The sequence below is a fragment of the Platalea leucorodia genome, assembly GCF_965183815.1.
Source record: "Platalea leucorodia genome assembly, chromosome: 11".
Lineage (NCBI taxonomy): Eukaryota > Metazoa > Chordata > Aves > Pelecaniformes > Threskiornithidae > Platalea > Platalea leucorodia.
This window is the reverse complement of record NC_138833.1, coordinates 14,544,621-14,564,199: the sequence shown is the minus strand read 5'-3', so window position 1 is coordinate 14,564,199 and position 19,579 is coordinate 14,544,621. Positions and strand designations below refer to the sequence as shown.

The 19,579-nt window shown below is 49.1% G+C and overlaps 1 protein-coding gene across 4 annotated transcripts in view; it reads left to right on the top strand.

The window, feature by feature from the left end:
- The window catches only part of TCF7 (transcription factor 7), a gene marked incomplete at its 3' end in the record, with an annotated part of 71,592 nt that overhangs the window by 36,646 nt on the left and 15,367 nt on the right, over positions 1-19,579 (top strand). For all 4 annotated transcript variants that reach the window (XM_082324231.1, XM_082324230.1, XM_082324229.1 and 1 more), the window contains exons 4-5: positions 14,409-14,541; positions 17,705-17,795. In XM_082324231.1, the coding sequence (XP_082180357.1) occupies positions 14,409-14,541; positions 17,705-17,795 (224 nt within the window). The remainder of the gene's footprint in view (positions 1-14,408; positions 14,542-17,704; positions 17,796-19,579) is intronic.

Genomic DNA, 19,579 nt, shown 5'->3' with positions numbered 1-19,579 from the left:
TTATTCTGCCCTTGGGAGGGTCACCCCCAAACACTTCAACTGGGGACTTAAGGATTCGCCCGTTCTAAAATGGAGTTGCCTTCTAAATCCCATTGACTGGGTCTTGGCTGCATTTGGGGATTTATTTCTTCAGAAAGTCCCAGGCTGCTTTATGTCCTGAAATAGTAGAGAGAACCAGCCAAAAAATTAAAGGGAAGATATTACATTAAGCATGTGTTTTAAGAAGAAATTGCTTTCTCTGTGTAGCACCTCAGTTAACACCAAGAGAGGTGTGAAAAAGCGTAATCCTTTATAATCTATATGGTTTTTACCTTTTGCATTCTAAGGAGCTGAGATGATGGCCATAAAATAGATGGGTTTATTTTTTAATTGCAGACTTTCCAGGGAAAAATGTAAATCCTAACCCAATGGAAATAGTGTTTTAATTGGATTTTTCAGCAAATGTACAATCCACTGGTTATGAAGAGCACTTTTACTTTAAAAAATGAAATACTAGTATAGGATTTGATCGTGTAGTAATGTCCTGAATTGAGGATTTTTTTTTGCCCGTGGATCACTGTCCTGATAGCAAGAGAACTTTTTCATTCCCAGACTTTGAGAAAGCAGATGTGGGACACATGGACTTCCAGCTCAGGCCCTAAATAATACCTAAGCTAAAAATTGCACTGTAGGCATGTGGAGGTTGTGTGCATGTAGGTGTGGTAGACATATTTTTTTAGTATAATTGATGTTCTGTGTAACCTCAGTTTCATCATTCAGCATCTACTGTTGTCAATTATTGTAATAGAACAGAGGACGTTACAAAGTTAAAGTTAAGTTAAAAAAAAAGTCTGTGTTAGAAAACGACCTACAGTTAAATAGCTGATCCCTGGTATTGGGTTAAATTAGTTAATTATCTAGTTAGGAAAAATTCTATGCCAGAAGCTTGATATACTGATGGTACCCTGGATTATCATCTGTTCTTCCTTCTTCTTGAATTCTTTTTCTTCTTCTTTTCATCTAAGTGGGTGTAAATGCTGCGGCAGTTGTAGTGAATCAGCTTGTATTTCATGGCAACAGCTGGCACAGAATAGGACCCAAATCAGCAAGTTCAGCAAACACCGCCGTGGAAACCCCGAGGCTTTTCTTGTGTCAGAGAGGGCTGAAGCTCCCATGCTGTGCCCAGGTGACCCCCAGGAGGAGCTAAGAAACCACCCTCCACTTCCCAGCAAATCCCCCAAAATGAGCTGCCTAAAGGAAAACAGTCCGCTGCCTTGGGGACACTTCTGGTGGCACCAGCGTCCTGCGTGGTGGCCTCTCTGGGGTCTCACAGTGCGGGCAGAGGCAGACCTTGCAGAAACCTGTGTGCCAGCGATGTATGGGGATGCGCTGGGACGCAGCTGCCTGCTTGCGCTTCAGCAGCCCTGATTCCTACCTAGCGTGGGACCGGCTGTATACACACCCTTCTGTTTGCTCAGTTCTGCTTTGTTTAACATTTCTGGAAAACCTTTTTCACGGAGTCCTGTGTCGCAGCTGACCACAGGGCAGGGTGAGCTCCCAGGGCAAGCTGTTTTGGAAAACAAGTCTGACCTCAGCCAGAAAAGTTGGTATCTTAACATTTTTTGCCCTCACCACCTGCATGAAATTGTGATATCTCAAGTTTGTGGTGAGGGGAACGGACACGTGCTGCCAGCCGCCACGCTCGGGCTGCTCTCCCTGGTCGGGGTCGGGCCACCGGGACCCTCTTCGGGGTCAGCCAGCGTGGTTCATGTAAAGCAGCACAGTCCAGCAGAAGATTGCTATTGCAATTTCAGCAGAGCATGAAAATAAAAAGAAAGGATGAGCATGGCTTGTATCCGGGTCTTCTGTGAGTGCATTGACCAGGAGGTGGCTCAAAAATCTGTCCTAGACATAAACTTCTCCCAGCAAAACTTTGGTGAAAATGCACCCTACGAAGAGTTGTGGTTTCCATGACTTGGTTTTTCTGACAAAAAATAAATAATGTTGCTTACAATTCCTGACCCCATGCAGTCCTGGAACAGGTGGTGAGCTCCCATACTAAGAACTAGATCATTAAAACTGTAGTAAGATTTCAGCCCTTGCAATTTTGCGCCTGTTGCTTCTTGTATTCAGATGAACCCCAAACTCAAAGCAAAACCAAGTTGAAAGAGCAAAGTTTCATCAATTATTTTTCTCATCAAAACCATATGAAATTGTGACTTTCTCATTTTTTCAACATGAAGCCTTTGATCAGCCCTGCCTTGTGAACTTTTGATCAGCCTGGGTTCAAATGAAATCCAAGACTGGGCACATTTTGTGTGGTCTCTGGTTTCGAAGTGAAAATTTTTCATGTCTGTACTAACCCATTTCATTCCCGGGCTGTTATTCCCAGTCGCTCTCGTAAAGCCATAGCCAAAAACTTACTGGAGCTCTTGGAAGAAATATGCTGAGAAGTCAGCCTAGACCTAGCAAGATTAATTTATTATTTATCACTTAGCATAAAGTTTGCTCTGTTTCATTACTAGTTCAAGTTATAACCCCCTGTTACAGCACTTCCTTGGATTGTATTTAGCTGTATTTAGAAAATGAGGCCTTCAGCCAGGGTCTGAAGTTTGGAAAACAACTCTCTAAGAGCTGTTTTCCATACAGAGACCCAAAGATTAAAATAATCTCATGACCATCCACTCCTGTAGTAAAATCTTATGCAATTAAATCTATGAATCTCAATACCTGAAAAACAGGATTAGATGACACATGACAAGAGCCAAGTTAAAATATGTATGACTTAATACCAGCACGGTAGGTAATCTTTATCATCATGAGTGTAGAGAAGATGAAATCGAGGCATGGGGTGGGGATGGCACAGTGCTGGCGTTTCTTCGTTTATTCCCATCCCTTACCTTGAGTCCCATCCTGAAAACGAGCCAAATAAGTATTGCTAAATAGACTATTTTGACAATACTGAAAAAAAAACATGGAAAAAGATCTGAAAAGATCCCTGTAAGGAGTCAGGCATTCCTGTTGTACTTGGTGCATCCCATCTCTCTTGGCTTGCTATCTCATTACCTAGTTCGTTGAGGGGAATTAGGAAATTTAGGCAGCAGAGTTGCGTGTTCGCCTTCAGTCTGAATCCAGCTCACGTGCAGGATCAGACCAGTCAGTCCTAAATCTGGTGGCTCTCAGCCGAGAGCTTCGGGGAGCCTTCGCCCCGTGCCGCTGATGGCCACAGCCACGGCAGCTTCTCACCGCTGTGTGCAGGGATTAGCTGGCAAGCCTTTAAACTGCTCCTTGTTTTACATCTCATTGGAGGTAACATTTAAGGAACTTCTAGAAGTCAAGTGGCAGGACAAGATTAATTAGGATTGCTTTCTAATCCTAATTACAATGATATTTGCTTCCCACGATAGGAGGCGTTCATTATCATATGTATAAGTTTGCTTCTTTAGTCTGTCTGCTTCCCTCCCCCCAACAAAAAAAGGTTAAATAATATTTAATACATTTCTACAGTCATTAAAAATATCAACTCTTTTTAATCTGGTAAAAACATCAGATGGGCAGAGGAGAAAACCATTCAATTCCCTATTAATTTCCCTTGCTCTCTAATTATATGCAAATCCGCCGAGCCCAGGTTTTAGTTCAGCCATTCGCATTAAGAGATCAGAGGAAGATTCAAAATGGGAAAGCGGAGTTTGACGTATCATCGGGGGCTCGTACAAATTCGACTGGAAGATAAATTCCACATTTTAATTAAAATGTTTATTCCGCTCTGCACAATAACACTTGCTTGCTTTCAGAGGGAAAAAGGGGTATTAAGCATTAAAGGAACTAATTCTGCCTATCAAGAAAATTAGGATTTCTCCCAGGCAGACACAGGGTATCATCCAGGATTAGCAGCTGTAGCATTCTTTGTAAACATGTCACCCTTGAAAGTGAGCAACAAGGAAAGCTGCTATCGCCTTACAGCTGCAGGGTGTCAATAAAGCATCCCTTCGGCTCCGGAGGGGATTATCTTCCCTCCGCATCCTCCAGAGAGCCATTTATCATGGAAACTGGGAAACAAGTGTGAGCACAGATCAGGATAATGTGGGGGCGGCCCCGGGCTGGGCAGCAGGCAGCTCTCCCTGCTCCTGCCCGGGGGTCCCCGATGGGTTTTGGGGAGCCCGGTGGGGAGGGACGCCTGTCGCTCCAGCCCTCGACCCTTGGGCTTCACAGCTGGTTGGAAAAATTAATGCTACGGTGGGAGCAACATCCCAAGCCGCAGCCGGCCATCCCCATGCCATCCTGGCAGCGCTCCTGCCCGGCAGCAATGCTGCGGAAAGCTTTGGGAGAGACCCCAGAGAAGACTCAGAGCAGGCGCAGTTCGTTCATTCGTGGCCATCCGTGTTGGAAATGTGCTTGACATCCATAGAAATATCAAAGGATTTCACCGTAGCAGGGAAATGCGTACGCAAGAACGACGATAACAGTTACAAATTATCTTCCACCGTTGTTTCGTCTTATCTGTTAATTAGCCAGTGGCATGTGCTTGGGCACGGCCGCCTCCGACATGTTAAAAGATTTTCTGTTGGTGTCGTCTGATGCTGGGCGAGTGCGTGGCCTCTGTGGTCGTATGCCATGGGAGAAAGCTCTCTCTGAACAAGTCAGCAGCATTACGGTATCATTGTTATTACTGTTATTACTATTATTTTTCACAGCACAGTCACCAAGTTGGGGATTTACTTTCAGACGGGGTGAGACACTTTTGATTTGTTGTCCTTTTTTTCAACCACTGATGTTCTCGCATGGTGAGATCCCCCCTGAAGCTGAGCTTTGAGACTAGCAGGTTGAAAAGGAATAGAATAGAATAGAATAGAATAGAATAGAATAGAATAGAATAGAATAGAATAGAATAGATAAAATAAAATAAAATAAAATAAAATAAAATAAAATAAAATAAAATAAAATAGGAAGTGTAGTGCCTTCCAAGAGAAGCTGGCAGCCATCCCATCCCAAGCCTAGAGACAGGGACAGAAGTCCTGTGACACATCTCCTGTCCAGGTCCCAGGGTGACACTGGTGACACCAGCAGGACGGTGTCACCCACGGTGGCCGTGTACCCCAGCACCGCTGCGGCATGAAGGGGCAAGTTTCACCCCCTCTGATGTTCAGAGAATCGAAACGCCTTAAATCACATCAGCATTTTTTTGGGGTTTGTGTTTTGTTAACTCCCCTGCGCTCTTTCAAGTACATGGGCTGGTTTTGTTTTTGTTTTAAATGGAAAGAAGAAGCCCAACTGAGCAGCCGGGAACCCTCTCCTGATGCCTAGGGGATGTGTAAGCAAACATTTGCCTCCAGAAAGCTGTGCAGCACTGACACCTGGAGGGTTCCTCTTGGGCTGATTCACCAGCAGATGCACCCAGAAATCTCACAGGATTTTCCGTCCGCTGCTGCAGCGCGTCCTTGGCGGGGAGGGATGTGACAGCCTGGCATCAAAGCCACCTTGGCGCAGAACTGGGACCCGGCTAGGGCTGGGGTTTGCGAATGGTTTCTCAAAACCGGTGAAAATCCCGCAAGCCGCTGGTGTCTGAGACCGGGACACAGCTCGTACAGTGCAAACCCTCTGCATTTCACCAAGCCTTTGCACCCTGAGGCTTGGCTGGTCCCAGTGTTGCCCACAAGCCGGGCACATGGAGGGTGATGTCTCTGGTGCTTTTGGAAATGGTGTCTCAAGCCTTACCGAAGGGCAAGCCTTGGCCCTGTGTCATACTTTTATTTTGCTTTCCTCCCTTGCCCTCTTGGACATTTTCCTGATTAATTCTGGGTATCAGACCAACCGCTTGTCTTTGAGAAGCAGAGAGAAATAAAGGAGGTCAGATATTATCAGCCTCCGTGGGTCAAGTAAGTGCCTTCTCATTTGAAGCCTCAAGTGTTACCGGTAACTCCAGGGTTCGCGGCTTTTGATTCAAATTCGCAGAACCACGTAGCACAAAGGGGACGGAGATTTTTTTTCTCTGTAGCCCATAACATGAGAGAGGCAATAACCAGGGATGGATGTTGCAGAACAGGAGAAATAGCTGGGGGGGCAATGCAGTCCCGCCATTACATTACCCTAGCATTCGGAAGAAAATAGCTGGAGTTTGGTGTTGCAGTGCAACAGGTTTTGGTGTTGGCTTATATTGCCCCGGCATTTGTTTCCATGAAGCCAAATGTCAGCGTCACCCTTTGCAGGACCGGGGGGTGCTTCTGTCCCCTCCTGAGCAGATGCAGCACGGTGAAGCTGCTTTTAGCATCGCAGCAGCAGCGTTTCCCAAGCAAGGCAAGCGCCGAAAGGGGAGTTTCTGCACAGTTGAGGAGGCTTCTGGAGTGAGGTGGCTCTTCTGCTGAATGTGACTGTAAACATCGGGCGGTGATGCCAAAAGTTCCTTTTTCAGGGGCTTTCTCTTCTCTAGTATGGGGTGTACTTGCCTCCGCAGTTGCCCCCTGTCACCGTAAGAGAGCAGCCTCTGGGAGGGACTTTTGATCTTTATTTTTCCATGCCTTTTTTTTTTTTTTTTTTTTCACGAAGAACCACCTACATCTTTCTCTTAGAAGATAAATACTTGAGAAGTGAAACGGCTCTTCCTGTGCCCGTAAACGGTGAAAAGCTCACCTATTTCCCCTGCAGAGTTTAACTTAAAAATAATAACCATCATTGCTTAAAAACAGAAACCAGCAGCAGCTCAGAAGGTCACTGAGAACTTTTAAAAGGTTTTGAAGTTCTTTCCCTGTATTTGTCCCCATTGTGTCTGGAGTTTGGCCACCTCTCTGAGTGCTGGGGCACAGAAGGCATTAAATGCCCTGATACCGAAGCCGAGTCCCCCAAGCCGGCTGTGATGCACATCCGAGTCGCAGGGGAAAGTCAGCATCACGGGAGCTGAGTTTTGCCACTAAGACCAGTGCGTCCCCTTCGATGTGCAAAAAAGAGCAGGGCTGCTCAGGTGCCTTATTAGCATTTTCAAAGCAGACCTGGATTTTAAAGAAGCTGAAAGAAATCAGAGGGAAAGAGAAGAGTTGAGGGAATAATGCTTCGTCAACCACAAAATGTAGAGTGCAGGGATAAAAACCTGAGCAAGGACAATATTTGCATGTATGTGTGATGTATATCTTAAACCGATCAGCTCTTTGCTGCAATTCATATGCAGAATTAATGCAAGAATTAATAGCTGCGTATTATTACTTTCCCCTTTGACTGCTGCTCGTCAGCACTTCTGGGCAGCCAGAGATGGGGTGCGCAGGGCAGCGGTGCTCTTCGGGTCATGGGAGACATGGTCTTCTGGTCCCTGGAGGAACCCTTGGTGGTGCTGAGGGTAAGGGCCAGATCCAGCCCTCCGTGCTGCAGCCGTGCTGGGTGAGCCAGGCCTGGGCAGGGGCCAGGGAGATGCTGCTGCTGCTGAAATTTGGCTTTGCTGGAGGGGTGCACGGCTGGGCAAGGGCAGCGCCTGAGCGTGGGTGACTTTAACTTTCCCTGTTTCCTTTCTGCTGTGGCAGCGGGCTGGGGCAATGTAACTGCAGCAAAAGTGAGAAAAGAGAAAAAAGCGTGCTGAGACGAGAAATGAGTCGACGCTGCCTTCGCCTGCGGGCTGCTGAGGGCTCCAGCCCTGACACTTGCAGTCGGTGCCGAAAACAGTCTGCAGTGGGTATTTGGGGTAATCTTTTATCGCAGCATCTCCGGGTGCAACACCACAGGGAAACGAGGGGTGAAGGTGTCTGCTGACACAGTCTGGGACCCCAAGCTGGGAGATTTTATCAGAACTCAGAGGTACCCTGAAACTGTGCAGGGCTGGGTTTGAGTCACAGGCTCCGGATCCCTGAGCACTCCGAATGACAGCGTTGCCCTGCGAGCCTTCCCAGAAGCAGATCTGATGCTGTGGGATGTACCCAATAATGTCCCTAATAATATGTCCCTAATAATTTGCTAACTTAGATTGATAAAGAACAAAAGGCACAGTCCCGCTGGTAATGGGTACCTTCCACAGCAGTGCATGCTCGGTGCAGCCTGACCTTATACCTTTCTTTCTGTGGCACGATGACTAATTTTGCAGCGAAAAGGAATTAATTCCTCATTGAATCAGCAACAGCAAAACTTCGTAGGTTTTGTTTTTCATAGCCGGCCCGTCGACTCATCTTGGCCTCTCTGAGAAGTGATGTCAAAGCAAACACATTTGGGGTGACTTGGGGCCAGACTGCAGTTTGCAGCACGTGTGCTGCACCCAGGGCTTTCACCCTGGAGACACCTGAGCAGGGCAGAGGAGCAGAGATGTGCTCAGTGCTCACCCCATTCATCTGCCTGCTCTGAGCCGGGATCGGCCCTGGGGGCTGCACAGCTGGCGGCACGGGGCGCTCAGGCCGCTGAAACCCCCCTCTGTCTTGGCGGTGACAGCCACCGGTGTGGCACAACCGCCAGCCCGAGCTGCCGTCCCTCAGCCAGGCCCCTCGCCCTGCGACAGCCGCCGCCGGGCAGGCCCACGACTTTTTCGTTTCGCTATTTTTGGGGCTGGCGATGTGGGAAAATTTGAAAGTGACGTGACTAATCTCGCCTCACCGCGGCTCGGCTCCCCGGCGAGGCTGGAAACCACAGCGCTCTCGCCGGCCGCCGGCTCGTGCACCAGGGTGCTTCGCGCCGCAGGGGACGGATCCTGCACCCCCCGGGGTGCTTCCAGCCTCCCCTCGCCCGGGAGGCTGCCGCCAGGGCCAGCACAGCCTGGGTGATGGGGGCACCCCGCTCTGGGCATCACAGAGGGGTTATGGGGCTTTCCTCTCCCTGCAAACTCCTCTGCATCCATGGAGGGGCTGCCAGGAGGGCCAGCGGCTGCCATGGTGCTGGGCTTTCCAGCGGGCCGGTCCTTGTTTTTCTTGCTTTTGGGCTGACCACGGCGATTTCAGCTCTCCAGGGTGTCGGCTGGTGCTTTTGCACCAGTGGAATGTGTTTGGTGCCTAGGAGCTGAGGTCCATGCAAGGCAGGCAGCACCCCGTTATCCTTCATGGGGAGCACAGCACCCCATGGAGTCACATCCCCAAAGGTGCTGGGCCCCAGCTGCACTGGTGCTGTGCACAGTCCTGACAGTCTGTCCCTGCTCCCTGGCCTGCAGGGTCCCCATGTGCATGGGATTCCCTGTGCACATGGGATTCCCTGTGTGCATGGGGTCCCCTATGTGCAGAGCATCCCATATGTGCATGGGATCCCCTGTGTTTCTGGGGCCCACAATGCCTGCAGCCTCGCATGTGTTTCAGGTCCCTTATGTATCTAAGGTCCCCTGTGCCTGTGGGGTCCCCTATGCATTCGGGGTCCCCATCAGCTGGGAGCCCCCCGCCTCTCTGATGCTGACGCTGCAGAAGTTGCTCTCAGCTGGAGCCCGAATGCCGGAGCCGCTTTCCCGCAATGAAGCCCCAGCTGGCTCATCTGCAAACACACAGTCTCTCATTTCAGAATAGCTGTTAAAACGTCTTGTAAAAAAACGTAAAGAAGTGGCATAGCAGGATTAAGATGTCCAGAAATCCTGTGGAAGAAACTTGAGTGGAGTTTTCCCCACTCAGAGTGGGGAGGCAGGTGATGCTGTGAATGATACCCTCTTTTTGCAGGAAGGTGATATGGCACATTGAGAATTGGCTGACGTCTCCTGTGGGCTTAGGGCTGACTTTTATAAAGTGAGAGCAAAGTCTTAATTCATTCTATTATTTCAAACATATGGGAAATCTCTAAACTATAAGTTTCTCTCCTACAGAACAGCATCATTTGTGTGACTTTGCCTTAAAAACAAACTATAAAAAAGCCAGCTTTTCACTGAAGTTGTTTTTGTTCAAAATCTGGAGAAAACATAAAAACTCTTGAAATACAGTCATCAAAACCGAGAAGGGGTTATTCCTAGGAAGGATGCTTTGTGCCTGTGTGCAACAGGGCAGATCAAGATTGGCCTTGTCAGATGAGCTTCTGTATTTGATTGGTGCAACCTGAAAGGGGCGGTAGAATGAAGCTGCTTTATTTTAGTTATGAATTGTCTTCTACCAGAAAATTAATTAAAAAAATTCCTGTCCGTAGGAGCAGCGGTGCAGCCCAGCACTGGCGGGATGCTGGGATCTCGAGCAGCCACCCAGGCAGGTTGGTGTGACCACTGCTGCTTTTGATAGCTGCTCTCAATTGTAGCAAGAAATAGTTTTCACAGGTTATAAAACATTCACTTCTTTTTTTTTATTTGTTTCTTTTCCTAAACTGATCCAAACAGAAAAAATTCTTTACAATTTTTTTCTAATATTTTCACAGAGCTGAAAACCCAAAGAGTATTGCAGTTCATGGAAATCTTTCGGTTTGATCATTTCACTCAAATTTTGGCTTTTGACCTTCTGTGCTACATTTTGATAAGATTAGCTTTAAAGTTTAAAAGAAAAAAAGTCTGTCAAGCCAGCAAAGTAAAACTACTCATTTTTAACATGTAAGGACTAAAAAGATCGGTCTTTAAAAAATGAGTCAAAATACTTGCTAACACAAGGTGCTTTCCAGAAAATGTTTGATTACAATCTCTCACTATTTTCTAATGAAAAACCCACATTTTGCTTAAAAAAACTCATGTAGAGTTCTGATCAACCAGCACCGTGCTGGCAGGCTTGGACAACCCCGCAGCTGCCCGCGGCCGGAGCACGCTGCAGCCCAGCTGCGGCCCTTGCTGGGCACGAGTAATGTGGGATGGGAGCAAAGGCAAAGGATGCTGTGCCTGGTCAGGCACCTCGGAGCCAAAGAACATTGCAGCTCTGATCGGGAAGGTGATCCTGATGCGAAAGACCTGCTGGGTTTGTGTGTGTTCAGCGAAAGGAGAGTTTTCTAGCTAGCCTCAAGCTTCTGTCACAATCAGACACCCATGTGTGAGCGGTGAGGTCTCCTAATTTTCCCTTGCCAACAATTAGTCTTTCTTAATAATTGATGTGACTGCGTTTTCTTTTTTGCTCATCCAATTACCTCTAGTTATTAAAGTCACTTCTTGGCTTCTTCCCTCACCATCTTTTTTTTTTTTTTAATTATTTTCAGCCAGGTTGATGGGGGCTGATTAATGCCAGTAGGGTGATGCAGTGCGGGGTCGGTGTGTGCCCGAGCGCAGAGCGGCACCGGCTACTGGCACGAGGCACACGGGGACCTGAGCAGGCACTGCTCACCGGGGAGGTGGGCACTCCGGAGAGTTGCAGTTCAGCAAATTTGAGAGGGAGAAAGGCCCTCTAGGCTTGCAAAACCCATTCTGCTGCTCCGTCCCCTCTGGAAATACCATTCTGGTGTTGCTGTAAATGCACCTCTTCATTTCTGTAGCGAGGTCATAGCTTCACAGCTCATTCCCCGACCTGTCCTCAAAGGGGTGTGCTGGGAGAGGTGAGACAAAGCTGTCCTCAGAGGCCTTTCGTGTCCCACTGCAGCTGCCAAAGGATGGGGGGTGACTTGGGATGACTTGGCGCTGGGGCCGTGGTGCTGGGCACCAGCTGCGTTATTTTGGGTGGGTGGGTAGCCAGCAGCTCCATCACCACCGCTCTGAGCTGTATTGAAACACGGCTTTGGGGAGGAGATGCGATAAGATGCTTCACCAAACCACAGCGCATCGCCCCGATGCCCCGACCAGCACCGTCCCGCATCCTCCCAGGGGACCTGCTGAGAGAACACCGAACCAACTGCCCTCGTGTTAAATCAGTCCGCTCGGCAGAAAACATTTACATCAGGTTAATTTTATGGCGTAAGACATTGTCAGCTGCTAAGTTCTGGCTTTGAAAGCCTCTTCAGAGTTCATGTGCTGCAGCTGATTTGCAGGAACTAAACCTACACCTTGTAAAAAAGAGGAATTGATACCATTTCTCTGGCATATAGATTTCTATAAACAAGGTGTGATTTCACAGTGAAGACGCATGCAGCAGCCACAGCATATCTGTTGAAGACCGGGAGCTGCAGACATGGCCATGGACTGCGACCATTAGCAGCTGTGGTGTTTAAACTGGGGTTCAACACTGAAGGAGTCTTCTCTGTTTCTCCAGATCTTTGTGCAATGTTTCCTTCTTCTCTTGGTTGGTTCAATTTGGGAGACAGGTTCCTGTGATGAACTCCCAAATGGAGGAAGCGGGAGGGGGATGAATAGCCTCTTGCAGAAATTTTTGTCTTGCCTTCCTCCTGAGCATCCTTCCCCACCAGGTTTTTATGCCTTTAAAGAGTAGGAGAAAAGTTTTTGAGCGAGGCAAGTGCAAATGTGGAAGGGACATGGGGAAGGCCAGCTCTTCTTACTGGTAACATCTTGTTTCCCATCTGAACTGATGGAAAATCTGAGTAACTGGGCTGCAACCTATTGTACCGCCAAGCTACCATGTTCTGCTTTGATGGGGAAGAAGGACAGCCCATGCCTTTGCTGTAACCACATGTGCTCTGTGCTTTTCACTGTTGAGGTATCCTGTGGATCAGCATCAGGACTGTTCAAGTGCCTTTGTAGTGGTCTGTGTCTTCTGTCACTGCTCTGAAAGCTGTTAACAGTCATCAGGCAGCGAGGCTGGCTGGCGGATGGTGCTGTGCTTTGGATCAGGCCCGGTGTGAATGGGAAGGAAAGATCTGCCCCACTTTGAATGGCAGAAACGCTTAAGTTGAGGTTTTCAAAACAGCTCAGCGCTGAGCTCGTTCTGCTCCAGTGTCATGTTAAAATGTACACGTAGAACTGCATATCCCTAATTTAGGCTTTCTGGCTCTTAAATAAGCTATACCATAGCTAATTTTAGAAATATCACTGAAAAGCTATTCTTCATCTCATTTCATGGGCAAGAATAGTAAAAGCTCAGAGCTCCAAACATGTATTTAACTGAGCAGGAGCCAGCCCCGCTCTCAATGGGAAAACCACATAGCCCATGGCCCTGCTGTAGGATAGGAACGCCTGTACCGCACCAGTTTGTGCTGGGGGTGGGGGGGGTTACATTCCCAGTATCCCACTGTACGCAGTAAATCTACAACTGGTAAGCATCACAAATCAGGGTTTTCATTCTTAAATGCAAACCTGCATGCCTCTTGGGTTTTATTTGCATGAGCAAACCTTTGTGGGAAAGACACATGTAAAGCGGCATCTCCATCAGTCTGTTTTCCTTTCCACTCCGTGGGTTTCCTCCTCGGAGCAGTGATGCAAAACACAGGACTTGCCCAGGAATCTCGAGCTGCTGTGCAAGCAGCCTGGAGTGGCAGGGAGAGGTCCAGGACAGGTCCTCCAGAGCCACCAGCTCCGGCCGCACCACCTCCACCAAAGCTGACTGGCGTTTTGTACTCACTCTGCCTGAGCAAAATCATTACCAAAGTGGTGAATCAAGTCCAGAGATCGTAAATGACTTATCAAAAGTCAAGCAGCAAATCATCTGTAGGTGTCCTGGTGGGACACAAGAGGTCTGGCTAGCCATACCTGGCTCTTAGCCCCTGGAGCTTACCTAGCCTGTTCTCATTTTCTCCTCGTTTTGGGGTGCTGTCAGTCCTGTTTCTCTTTCTGGATTTATCTGGGACAAATCCTAACATTCCACCACCAAAGCAAAGTCAGTTTGGGTTTAAAGGCAACCATGGGCGAAACCAGGCATGTAGGGAGCAGCTTGAAACGCTCGAGGCAAGGAGGCTGGTGGTAGATGGCAGCGTGTGCGTGTGCGTGTGCGTGTGTTTTCCTTACAGCTCTTTTGAACAGGTTCCCCTCGCTCTGCTCCGACACGCAGAAGTACTCCCCGTTGTGTTCACAAAAAAGCACCTTTTACGAAGACGTTGGGCTCCGATGGCCTTGCTGTGCTTAACCAGGAGGAGTAGCTGCAAGAGGAGACTGGATTTTTCTTTTTTAAATTTTCCTGGGTTTGTTGCATCCCCAGCACTGCCTCAGCTCCCTCCAGTCCTTCTCCCAGCACTGGAGCTTGGACCCAGGGGAATTTCAGCCTGAATGCTCGCTGGTGACCACGTCACGGTTTCAAAGGCATGGTCCGCAGCATGGCTCTCCCTGCTTGAGAGCCCCGGTTAGGAAAGCCCAGGCGTGGCTTTCAGAGTGAATGTGCAGGATGTGAAAGTCCAGATTTAGACCCTTTTCTGCACAAGGCAGAAAACAAGAGCAATGCATTGGGTAAAATGCTTGTAGCATTCATCCTGGAATAAAAGATACTGGAAATGTTCATCTGAATTTTGAAAACTTCATGTTGATTTGAGCTGTTTTCCACCCACCCATGCAATCGTCTCCAGCTGTTGTCACTGCTTGCATTTGGGATTTTTCTTGCAGGATGCTGTAATGTTTATTTAAGTAGGCAACGGCTTTTTCTGCCTTGGCCTTGAGAGGCACTGGGGACTTTTAGGAATTCCCAGCCTCGCTTGCAACAACAGGACCGCAAAGGGCACCGGCCCTCTTTGCTTACGGAGCTCGACGACTTCTGAGCCCTCTCCCTCCTTGTGTCTTGCAGTCCAACAAAGTTCCCGTCGTGCAGCCATCCCATGGAGTCCACCCGCTCACCCCGCTCATCCCTTACAGCAACGACCATTTCAGCCATGGGTCCCACTCGCCCCACTTGCCCGCCGACATCAACCAGAAACAAGGTAATGGCACCACTGGGGATCTGTGTGGTGGGAGGGGGACGGTGCTGGAGACCACTGAGATCAAGGCTGTCACCTTCCTGGTCCCGAATCAATAGGAAAAGTCAAAAGCTTTGGTCAACTGGGGCATTGCTTAGCAGTAGGGGTTTATTTAGCTTATTGGCAATGCTTTGTAATCTTGGTCAAGAGGAGTTTGATATCAAAAGTGCCAACCTTGCTGATCGAGTGTGCTCAGTTCTCTGTGCAAGCTGTCCTGTAGCTTGAGACCAGACCAGAGCCTGCGAGATGATGCGTAAGAGTCAACCAGAAAATGGAAAGTAATCTTTCCTTTGACTCATACCCAAACTGTTGTCAGATTGTCATTTTGAGAAAATAAATGCTTGAAACAGGAAATATTTTGACTAAATAGGATTGGTGTCTGATAGCTAACTGGATTGTTATATGTATGTGTCCGTAGCCACACGTTATGTGGTTGTCACACGGTTTGGCTCTTTGGGTTCCTGTGTGAGTCCAGGACACGTCAATTAGCTCATGAGGCTATAGAGGAAAGTACAGTAGGTAGAGGTTAAACCCTGAGCTGTAAAATATAGGTATGTGCACAGGAATTCACACCAGGCCATCATTCTTTGTGGGTTACTGGCAAGCTGAGTGTAAAATCAAACTTTTCTCAACCTTACTTTAGTGCCACAGAATCTTTCAACATCTTTTCAGATTACCCAGGGTTTTGCACAAACCTGGTCTTGATTTCATGTAAAAGCAAGCAAATTCACAGTTTTGTGTCAAGCTACACTCAGGAAGGGATTCCGGGTCTGTCAGAGCCCAGAAATGAGTGCAAAAACAGAGGCACAAAACCAGCTGTTGTGATTTGGGCAAAGGCCTCTACCCAAGAGTGATCCAAACTGTCCCAGAGACATTGGCTTCACCAGGTTAACATCACTGCTAAAACTGATAGGGTATCGAGGATGCTCTTGGCTGGAGGATGTGCTGAATTATCCCTGGTCTGAACCCAGAGGCCACGTTCTGGACTCATCAGGGATGCTGATGGGGAGGATTTAGGTCCGGTGTAAGAGATACCCAGGCACATCCTGGTTTTCTTCCAGCCAGCACGTTGCTTGTCAGCCACCAGAGCACAGCAGACTCAGCAGAAAAATATGAAGAGTTAACAAAATAAACCTATTAAAAGCTCAGCTAATGGCAGATTTCTGAATCTCAAGAGGAAGCATGCAGATTTCTAAGTCTCCCGGGAAGGCGACCTGACACACCTTCCTTCACGCTGCCTTTGCCAATGCCTTGCAGAGCACTGCCCCACCGAGAGCCCCTCGCCGTGAGCTGCCCCCAGGGACTCACTGTTAGCCTGGAAAGCCTTAAGCAATACGGGAGCAGCTCACCCAAGGGATGAGCTGGTAATATCCCTCCGTGGAGGCTGTGATCGGCAGTGAAGTAGTCCCTAAGCATTCATCTCTGCGGTGGGTCAGTAATTCTGGGAAGCTGTCCTCTGGCAGCACACCTACCTGCACCCTCAGTGCAGGCACTTTCCAGTCTCCCCTTTCCCATTTACCCTGTACATTTACATCAGAGGCAGAGGGAATCTGTCCATCCCGGAGAGCCCCCAGGTCCTACTTATGGAGAGGTTCAGACCATCATCCTCATCTGGGACCTGCCTCCATGGTGCAGCTGTGATCAGCTTTGCATCCCCCATTCCTACACTGCTGGGGCGAGGGTTTCCTTCCCCATTTGTTCTGGATGTGTCCCATCTCTGTTTTCATCGCTGAAATATCTCCCATTATCACCCAGTGTAAGCACTTGAGAGTCACCGTCGTATTCATTCTCACAGCATCCCTTTAAAGTATTTCACAGTAGCCCAAGGACACACAGACAAGGAAATACAAGCAGGATCTTCTGAGTCAGTGGCTGGTGCCCCAACGACTGGGCCAGCGAGAATAACTTGTGCTCTGGCTTACGCACCTTGTATTGTTGGAGGTCCAAATCTCAGGAAATCCTGGCAGCTGCCTAACACAGATGCTGGTTTTGTTTGACCTTCAGGGGGCTGCTGCGTCCCACCTGAGCACAGCTGTAGGTAAATCTCATACTAAGTTATATATTCCTTTCAGTTCAGTTATATATTTATTTTAGCTATCTCCTAATAAGATGCTTGGAATCTGTTGGTGTCATTCCTAATTAATAATCTATCATTAATAAACCTAGGAGAATAATCCAGAATTCTGAGTTTGCAAACTGCTTGCAACTAATCACCAATTTATTCAATGTATTTATGGCCCAGGACAGTTGCTGGACAATCTCTATACGTAATTTTTTGTCTGAGGCTTGTTAGGAGTCAGCATTACATGATGCTGTGGCAGACCTTGGCCCCAGCTCCCCTCCAGTTTTCCAGTCTGGGGGTCAGCTGGAGGCTGCTTTTGCCAGCAGCACCACAGTTGTCTGAGTCCCACTCGCAGCCCCGGGCTGTGCAGGGTGTTTTCAAGTCCAGATAGAAATGGATGGATGCTGCAACTGTCTCCTCTGGCCATGGCGCCCATGCCAGCGGCTTTGAAGATCACACAGGGATTCCCCGTGTGAAGGGTGAATTCCCACCTGGCACCATACCCACCTCTGCTGTTCCTTGGCACCCACAGAGCCCGCAAAACGATTGCTTTGAACGGGGACTCAAATTGTTTAAAATTGAGATAGAAGTGATGCCTGCTGGAGCATCCCCACTGGCCGCTCCTGGGGGGTCCCAGGGATGACTGGTGGGAAAGAGGTGTAGGAATGGCTTTGACCATCAGTTGTGCACCTGAACAGGCTCTCTGGGAAGGGCAGAGGGATGTCCGGAGTCCATCAAATCCTTACCAAAGCAAGTTGCTGGTTGGCCTCAGGGTGGCATGGAGCAGCGATGATGCTTGTGCAGGAGCAAGCTGCCTTCCCCACCCCATTACACCACTGTTTGTGATTCTGCAGCAGCATGGACAACCCACTACATCCCCACAGAGAGAACCACAGCAATAAAAGGGCAGTTATAATATCCTGCCACTTGCAGACAGCTCTTTCACATATATTCCCTGCTGCCCACAAGTGCCCACAGATGGAGCAGCCAGGGGTTCAGGAGCAGTCTGGGTCAGCTGGGGAGCACGCTGCTGGGTCCAACTCATCTTCTTCTCCCTTCTCCCAGGAGTGCACCGTCCTTCCCAGACCTCAGACATCCCTGGTTTCTACCCCCTCCCTCCCGGTGGAGTCGGACAGATCACGCCGTCGATGGGATGGTGAGTGTGGAGGGCTCGGCCCCGGGCAGCCCCCAGTCCGCCGGCTGCTCTGTACGGGGGACTGGTTATTGAACAAATGGCGTGCAGCTGTTCTCCGTAACCTCCACGGTGCTTTCCCCTGGCTTCATCCCTTCTGCGTGCTGTGTGATGGGGAGGAGGATTTAGCCCTGTTTTAGAGATGGGGAGCAGATCCACAGAGAGGCTGAAGGCTTTGTCTGGGCGGGGGCATCCCTGGAGCGGGGTTACAACCTGCCCAATTCAAAACTGCCTCCTGCCTTACATCTAGCTGCCTGTACAGATTAGGAAACCCAGGAAGAGCTTCTTACCCACCTCTCCTAATCACAAGAAAATCCTCTCTTTTTGAGTAAGAGGTAACTTTCTCCCTCACCTGGGTTTTCGGCACAAACAGTGCTTTCCCTGAGTGTGCCGCCACCGTGGCATAATCTAATGGGATGCTCCATCTGCTGGGCCATGGTGCTTATTGGGGTCTGAGACGCAGGGACAAAATACATTGTGGGAGAGACCTGCCCCTGTGAACGACCCCGGTACCCACAGCCTGGCTGTGGCACAGCTGGCTCGGCAGCACCCGCTGCCCCAGGGGGGACAGGGAAGGAGGAACCATGACCTGGAGCACTCCCAAAAAGTCCCCGCTGCGTGAGCCAGCCCCAAGGAGCATCCCGCAAAGCAGAACCCATTGGGAAACCTGCCTCAGGGACATGAGTTAAAAATACTCCGGTATGTGCTCTGTGGTCATTGCCACTGGCTTTTGTCACTGTGATCGTAAGCACACTGAGGGAGCAGGTCTGGCGGGTGGTGCCCATGCGCATCGCCACTCTCCAGATTAATTTTTAATCCCGGTCGGTGACGCAAGGACCTTGCAGAGGCCTGCGGGGAGGCCGGTGGCTGCAGGCGGCAGGTAGGGGTGGCTGGGACAGGGGGAGAGTGCAGGGAGGGTAATTGCAGGGGCAGGCGGCCAGATTTCCCCTGGTGCTGGCTGATAAAACCCCGGCAAAGCCCAGCAGAGACCTTCAGGTACAAGAACTTCTTGCAAAATGGGAGAGGCAAAGCATATTAAAACACAAAGTAAAATGTTAGCTTTTTGTTTTGTTTATGAATTTCATGTTCCAGATATTTAACCACAAGGAAACAGAGGCTGAGGCCTTTGATACAGAGTTCAGCTTCAAAGAGATTACATTTTGCCTTCTGTGCTAAATCTGCTACTCTTGGGCGATGATTTAACTCCTCGTATGATGTGATTCATCCTCAGGAAAAACAAGTACTGGGGTGACTGTGCTATAACATGAAAGAAATAGTTGGGGGTGAAAAAGGAGCCTGTTTGCCAAATGCAAGGTCCACTCTTGGGGTGGGATGCTGCTAAGGGCAGCCCTGGGCGCGCAGAGGGGAAAAAGTCTGGTTTGCGCGAGGTTTTGTCATTCGGTTGGTGGCAGAGGGAGTTTGCATTGCTGAGAGCTGTTCCAGCATCTGCGGGGTTTGGCATCCTCAAGCAACCTCGTCAGACATGTTCATTAGTGACTAATAGAGCAGATACGGTAAAGCAAAAAATGGCCTGACAGAGCAGAGAGCAGCATCTTGAAGGCGTGTGTCCAACAGAGCCTTTGCTCATCCATTTGCCTGCCCAAAATTTATGGAAAGAGCCCCAAAACTTCTCCCAAAGTGCCCAGTCCTCAGCCGAGGCTCAGCACAGCGGTGCAGGTGGGTGCAGAAGTGGCAGCGTTGACCCCGTGCAGGAGGCAGCGGGCAGCAGGGGCTGCATGCCTGGGCTG